At 39.1% G+C, this 7,546-nt stretch overlaps 1 protein-coding gene across 1 annotated transcript in view; it reads left to right on the plus strand.

Moving 5' to 3' along the window:
• Nucleotides 1–6,075, plus strand: part of NME8 (NME/NM23 family member 8) — a 54,226-nt gene extending 48,151 nt beyond the window's left edge. The window contains exons 12-15 of the mRNA XM_059397580.1: nucleotides 612–719; nucleotides 2,259–2,410; nucleotides 5,096–5,240; nucleotides 5,820–6,075. Coding sequence (XP_059253563.1) covers nucleotides 612–719; nucleotides 2,259–2,410; nucleotides 5,096–5,240; nucleotides 5,820–6,075 — 661 coding nt within the window. The remainder of the gene's footprint in view (nucleotides 1–611; nucleotides 720–2,258; nucleotides 2,411–5,095; nucleotides 5,241–5,819) is intronic.
• The last annotated feature ends 1,471 nt before the right edge of the window (nucleotides 6,076–7,546 follow it).

The raw sequence follows: 7,546 nt of genomic DNA on the forward strand, positions 1-7,546 counted from the left end.
GCCGTGTGGTAACTGCCATGGTCAAGTTGCCACACTTCTCAGTTCTGTAAACATGCGCTGAATCTACTTCTTGGCCAGTCTCACCCCTATCTTAATTCTCTGTTCAACTGTCCATCTTCTCTCATCCTCCTGGGACATTACTGGAGCAATGGAAAGGCCTGAGTGAGTTCCTGGGGTCCACTGAGTTGAATGCCAGAAATCCAAGTTGTGTAACATTAGATCCAAGCAGAGAACATATGGACTCTCAAGGGTTTTGGTAATGCCGAAGATCACTAGTCCTAGGGGAAGACTGAGGGGCTAGAAATCTGTCAGGTTTTTTAGAAGAGTAAGTGAAATAGCAGCTGTGACAGAAATCCAGCAAGGAATCTGGGAACGAAATAGGAACTGATCTATCAGAATAAAGGCCCTTCTCTTCCTTTCCTTAAACTATTTCCATCCTTTTATAAGGTGTTTAAAACACTCAAGAATACACCAATGGAAATTCATCTTAGACTTGATAAAAGGATTATCCTGACATGTTTTTGTCTATTTAACAAAACTGCTTGTATTATCTATATATAATTAGCTACTGAGCCATACTTTTGGTCTTTTTTTTTTTTTTTTTCTAACAGCGGTCCATCTCTAGCCCTTGTTTTAGTAAGAGACCATGGTTTACAACACTGGAAAGAGTTAATTGGACCAAGTAGTGTTCAAAAAGCCAAAGAATCTTTTCCAGACAGGTAGGATTCATATCATGGGTCCCAAACTTTTTTCATGGGAGACGTTTTAATTTCTTTTTGGATGTGGGTACAGGAACCACAGCTCTAGTCTGAGGAAGGCTCTCAGGAGGAGGAGGTCCTTTCCTTTCACACATGCTTTTCCCCCAATAATCATGTCTAACAGCTCCACAGAGGGGCAGCTTGTAGTTCTCTCCATTGAGCAAAGGTAACTTCTGGTGATACCTTTGCTGTGCAAATCCTGCACCCCTAGCAATCACAGGCTCCAGGGGTATTGGGCTACAAGGTTCTTCAAGTCAGAGATATGAGAACCATCAAGGGTCAAGTGGGAAGGTCAGATTGGATAAGGCAAAAAGAAAATCTGGGAATGCATCAGCAAAAGCAAGGAGGTAAGAATGGGGTCGCAGGATAGAAAGCCAAGTTACCAGTGAAGTCAGTTTATGAGCAGGAAAGCACCTTATTCACTATGGCTGGATTCTGTGGGTTGGCAGTTCAGGACTATGCGTAAAGGGCAGAAAATGAAATAAGCGGAGAGTATATCCTCTACTGAAATTTATGTGGATGAAGAGACGGTGGGTGGGGGGGGAAGGGCTACTGAAAAAAACATCAAGGAACAAGTGATTTAGGAGATTTTATGTATTCATCTATTGTAGCAGAACCAGGATAAACTGCCTAGCCCAGGGGCCCATGGGTGGCTCAGCTGGTTAAGCGTCTGGCTCTTGGTTTCTGTTCAGGTCCTGATCTCAGGCTCATGGGATCGAGCCCTACACAGGGCTCTGGCTCATGGGGGAATCTGCCTGAGATTCTCTGTTTCCCTCTCCCTCTAACCCTCCTCCTACTCACACACTTTCTAAATACATAAAATCTTGGAAAAAAAAAGAGTGTGCCCTAACGCAACATGTCCAGTATCAGCCTCACTCCTGCCCCTTTACATGTGGCCATCCTGTGTGTGCTCCAAGACTCTTAGCTCTGCGCTCGCCCTGATGGAGGGCTCCTTTGCAGTGTCTCCTGGACTCAAAGTTTGTCATTTGGGTTCTTTGGTATAGCGTCAGGTGCCATCTCTAGTGCTTGGTAATATTTAGTGATGAAGGAAGGGATAGGAGTATTTACTGACAACTTAATATGCACCATGTATTTCAAATGTATCATCTGATTACATCCTCAAAATCTCCTTCCAAAGCAGTTTTATTATCTTATTCTGACACAGCTAAAGCACAGAGAAATTAATTGCCCAGTGCAGTAAGCATCCTACAGTTTGTGCTTTTCCCCTGTACGAAGGTACAGTTCCTTCTTTCAAGTTATCTGTCGATAGTCACATCGTAATTATTTCACTCTTCATGTTCTTCCTAATGGCTGTGAAGCTACCTTGTAAGGAAGGAGTACTTGCCAAGCCACTCTGTAATTATTGCCTTCTACACAGTGTCCAGATCAGGAATGAGCTGTTTGATAACTTTTGGACAATTTATACAGTGTTCTGTTGTCTTAGATTATACTACATTATGTTACACTCTAACAGTGCTTACCTTGACTTCTTTTTCAAAGTTTATGCGCACGATTTGCAATGGAAGGTTTGCCCATCAACCAGTTGTATGGAAGTGATTCATTAGAAGCAGCCGAGAGGGAAATACAGTATTTCTTTCCTCCTCAAAGCACCTTAGCACTGCTTAAACCTCATTTAACACAGGAACAAAGAGGTAAATATTTAGAAATAAAAATTAATGTGTACGTTTCCTTCAGATTTTGTGAAAACTTTCAAACTATGGAAAAGCTAGAAGAATAATTCAACAAATGTCCATATCAGTCTAGATTTAACAATGAACTTTTGTCATATTTGTTCTCTTGCCCTACTTCCCTCTTCCTTCTCTCTGTCTCTTATAATCAAAATGAAATTGAATTTTGTTGAAGCCCTTTTCAGAGTTGATGGAGATAACAATGGTTTTCTCCATTGGTATATTAGTAGGAAAAATCATGTTCATGATATTTCTAATATCAAGCCGTTCTTCCATTCTTTTATAAACTTCACTTAGTCCTGAGGTATTTATTTATTTTATTTTATTTTTTTCAGTGTTCCAAAATTCATTGTTTGTGCACCATACCCAGCACTCCATGCAGTATGTGCCCTCCTTAATACTAACCACCACCAGGCTCACCAAGCCCACCACAACCCTCCCCTCCAAAACCCTCAGTTTGTTTCTCAGAGTCCACAGTCTCTCATGATTTGTCTCTCCCTCCAATTTCCCCCAACTCCCTTCTCGCTCAATCTCCCCGTGTCCTCCATGTTATTCCTTATGCTCCACAAATAAGTGAAACCATATGATAATTGACTCTCTCTGCTTGACTTATTTCACTCAGTATAATCTCCTCCCATCCCGTCCATGCTGATACTAAAGTTGGGTATTCATCCTTTCTGATGGAGGCATAATACTCCATAGTATATATGGACCACATCTTCTTTATCCTGAGGTATTTTTTAAATGTGCTTTTAGATTCTATTTGCTTGTATTTTATTTAGGATTTTTCACATTGGGACAGTGAGATTGGTCTGTTCTTTTCATTTTTTGTGCACGGTTTAGATAACAGCGTAATATTTCATAAAAAAATGTGCATGTCTTCATTTGCGGTACTCTGGAGGAGTTTAAGAAGCAGTGGGATAGGTATTTGAAGATTTGGTAGACTTTTCCTGTGAAAACATCTGGGCCTGTTGCTTTTTTTTTGTGGGATAATTTTTTGACCACTTCTCTGTGGAGAAAGTCTTCTATGGAAACTGATCTATTTAAAACTTTTACCTGTGGTTAATTAGAGTTAATTTTGCTAAGTTGTATTTTCCTAGGAAATTATACATTTTGTCTGTATAGAGTTCATGGTCTCTTATTATCATGTTTAATTTCTTCATTCAAGAAATTAAATTATTTCTACCCTGCTATTTCTTCATTTGTTGTCTTTCAAACAAACAGAATTTGATTTATTTATGAGTTTTATTTTCTGTTTTCAAACTTATTACTTTCGTTTCTTTTTTAAAAGTTTTGCCTTTGAGTCTCTAATAGTTTTTAAAGTGTTCTTCTTCTAGCTTTTAATTTTTAAAATCATTTATTTATTTATTTATTTATTTTTAAGATTTTATTTATTTATTTGACAGAGAGAGAGAGAGAGAGAGAGATCCCAAGTAGGCAGAGAGGCAGGCAGAGAGAGAGGGGAAAGCAGGCTCCCCACTGAGCAGAGAGCCCGATGAGGGACTAGATCCCAGGACCCTGAGATCATGACCTGAGCTGAAGACAGAGGCTTAACCCACTGAGCCACCCAGGCACCCTTTTTCTAGCTTTTTAAATTGGATATTTAATTCATTTATTTCCATTATTTTTGTCAGTATAAATTTTTGATTACTGCTTTAATTTCCTCTGATTACCCCATAGATTTTAATGCATAGTGTTTTCATTAACATCATCATTATTATTATTTTTAGAAATTCTGCACTGTGCTTACAATGTTGTTTCTCTATTTGTCTGCTTGGTGATCATATCTTATTTTTACTGTACTGAACACAAAGGTTGGCCTTTCTGGAAATCATATCTGACCTTCCCAGAGAGTTAATAGTTTACTTGCCTGTGGTTCTGGGAGCCTTTTGCATTGTTCTTTATAATAATGACAACCTTTTCAAGCTGTGTTTCTAGGCCAGGCCCTCTAAGCAGACAAGATCTGGAAGAAATGGGTTAATGTTCCCTTCATATTTGTTCCCACAGCGCCTCTCATAGGGCGCATCCTGCCCCCTTTGCAGCCTTCTTCAGGCTTTCTATGGGCTATGCTCAAGGTTGATCTATAGATCAACCAGCAGGGCAGCACTGCACTTCTAAGTGCTTTTGATCTGGTCCAAAGAAAAGACTGTTTTACCAGAAAGCTCCTAATCCCTCATTTGATTCCCTGAATGTAGCCTTTAACGTTTAGGTGTTGTGAGATTTTGACAAGATTTACTTTAATTCCCTCAAATAGTGCCTGGCTACGTCAGGGAGCAGTGTTCAATGGGCTCTCCCCTTCAATCTATATCTAGCAAGGACTTCCTTGACATTTGCTGCGTGGATGTGAAAACACGTCTTCACTTTCAGCCCAGAAGCACACCCCTCGCAACCTCCTTATAGTCAATGAGACACTTCTGGTGGGTTCTGGAAAGGTGCATCTCAGAGACTGATCATCTGTGTTAATGTATTCACGTTGCTCTGAATGTTGATCTGATGCTTTTCAGTTCAATTTAGTTTAGCAGAGTTTTAGCTTTTCAAGCCACAGTAGGCAAGTAAAATGATTACTTTCCTTAGTTATTTCAGTCTATTTGAATACGGAACAAAAGTGGAGGCACTCTGCAAGGTTACCAAATATCTGCTTTGCCCTAGAGGAGATCCTGAAACTTATTAGAGAGGCTGGATTTGAAATAACACAGATGAAGGAAGTGCTCCTAAATGAAGAAGAAGCAGAAAACATTTATTCAAAAATAAAAGGAAAAGACTTTTATCAAGATGTAGTAGAAATGTTAACTGAGTAAGTTTCTGATACAGTTCTTTGCATTATATAAGTAGCAAGTATTCATTATAGAAACTGAAAAATTCAAAATGTAATTTTAAAAAATTCCATTCGTTAAGAGACACCCTATTAATATTTGGGGTTCATTTCTTTCCTGTTTCCTTCCTTTCCTACCTTCTTCTTTCCTTCCTTCCTTCATTTCCTTAGGTCTTCACATTAGATACAGAGGTGATCTGGGTTCTAATCTCTGCTTTTAAATCCCTGATCTGTCAACATATTTAATCTGTGCCTCAGTTGCCTCATCTTTAAAATGGAGATAATAATAGTATCTATCTATTTGTTTGTTGTGAGGGGTATATAATTGATACATTAAACATACTTGGAATAGTGCCTAGCATATATTTCTAGAATTAAACTATAGCACTCTTCTAGCACAACAACCTGTTGGAAAGGGGAGAAATGGAAAAACAGAAAGCACAAAAACACACTGATAAGAACAGGGAATAAAGACAAAGCATGGTATTCTGTCCTTAGCTGTATATGCAATCTCTATAGGTATAAATAGCCCAGATCACCTGAAAGCATTCTTATTTACAGGGGTCCATCTTTGGTCATGGTTCTGACCAGATGGAATGCTGTTTCAGACTGGAGACGATTGATGGGTCCCGTAGAACCAGAGGAGGCAAAAATACTGTCCCCAGACTCTATCCGAGCCAGGTTTGGAAGAAGCGTTTTGAAAAATGCTGTGCACGGGTCATCTAATACCTACGAAGCAATGGAGAGCATTAATAGAATTTTTGCAGACTTTGTTCCTGAGACTCCTGAGAGAAACTTAAGTACAGTACCTCTTTAATTGTTGTTTTCTTTTCTTTGCTTATTACTGTGACTGTGCCCAGGATAAGACTGTCCCAGAAAGACCAGAACTTTCCCCATATCCATGAATCAAACTTTATTTCCTGCCAAAGCAAGAAGCAAAGCTGTTCCAAAGCAAGCTTGAAGCTACATAATATGTATATGAATTGAGTTTACTTAGCTGTTGATAGAAAGTTTGGAAACTTTTCTGTCCTGGGCGATATGGGAGACAACATGAGCGAGGTGGCTTTTCCCATTAAACCTACTTCTTTATTTTCAAAGAGCACGTTCACAAATGTGTAGTTGTGTGGCTCCGACAGCTGACTGGAATATGACTGAGGAGCCTCTTCTCAAGGTTGTCCCCACCCTGAGCCAAACTGAGAATCAGCACCCAGAGCATAAGGAGAAAGTGATATTAAATGGAGAAACCCCTCCACGTCCACCCAGGTTCCTAGAGGAGAGAAGTGTGAGTTGTTCCCTTAATATTGTCATTGAGGCTGTGACGTCTGCCAGTATAAGAACATTATAGCGAAATATCAAGTCATAAAATAAAAATAAACTTGGGCACTGCTCATTCCATAAGTATCACTCAAGTATAGACAAAGGCATGAGTACACAACCCATAAACATTTATGTTGGGAGACTATGAATTGTGTGGCTGCTTGGACTGCAAATTCTTGGTTAACACAAAAGTGGCTGAATGGAGGTTGTTGCCTTCAGAAAAGTGCAAATTGAATGTGGAGGCAAAACTCAAAGAAACAACATCTAATTATAATCAATATAAGATAGTACATTATTAAACATGCCAGTGATACATGACTAGTGGAAAGGGAGGTGAGTGGAGCTACATTCTGTTTATAGCATCATTTAGCAATATGGTATAGATATATGCTGACATCACAGAGACCCCCCCCCGTTTTTGGTGAGGGGAGCATTATGAATAATATGGGGGATTTCACATTAGTGTGTAATTAAGTGCTGAATTGATAGGTATATGTTTGATGGTTAGGCACTGGAGAAGGTAAGGAATGAAATCGATCTTGGAAAGGAGGGAGAATTTTCAAAATCAGAGGTAAGGAAGCAAGAAAGAGAAGTCAGTTTAAAAGCTTTTAAACCATCACATGCATATATGCCTGATGCTTATCTATAATTATATATATATATTGCTGGTTTCTTACTATGGCTATAGTGCTGTATCTACTATACTCTACCATATCACTTTAAGGTATTGTTGGTCTGTTTCAGACACTCAGAATCATTTGTTCAGCTCTTGCTATGTGCCAAACATCGTTGCAATACTGAATATACACAGTCCTTATCCTAAAACTTTAGAACTCTCAAAGTAAGATATAGAAAATTAACATGTTTTCTAGGGTGTTTAGGGGTAAGCACAGAGTGCTTTGACCTGATGCATATAGGAGGAGGAGAAAGAAAAGGAGAGGCAAGCTATCCAGGCTGAAGGCATTACAATA

The sequence above is a fragment of the Mustela nigripes genome, chromosome 4 (assembly GCF_022355385.1).
Source record: "Mustela nigripes isolate SB6536 chromosome 4, MUSNIG.SB6536, whole genome shotgun sequence".
Lineage (NCBI taxonomy): Eukaryota > Metazoa > Chordata > Mammalia > Carnivora > Mustelidae > Mustela > Mustela nigripes.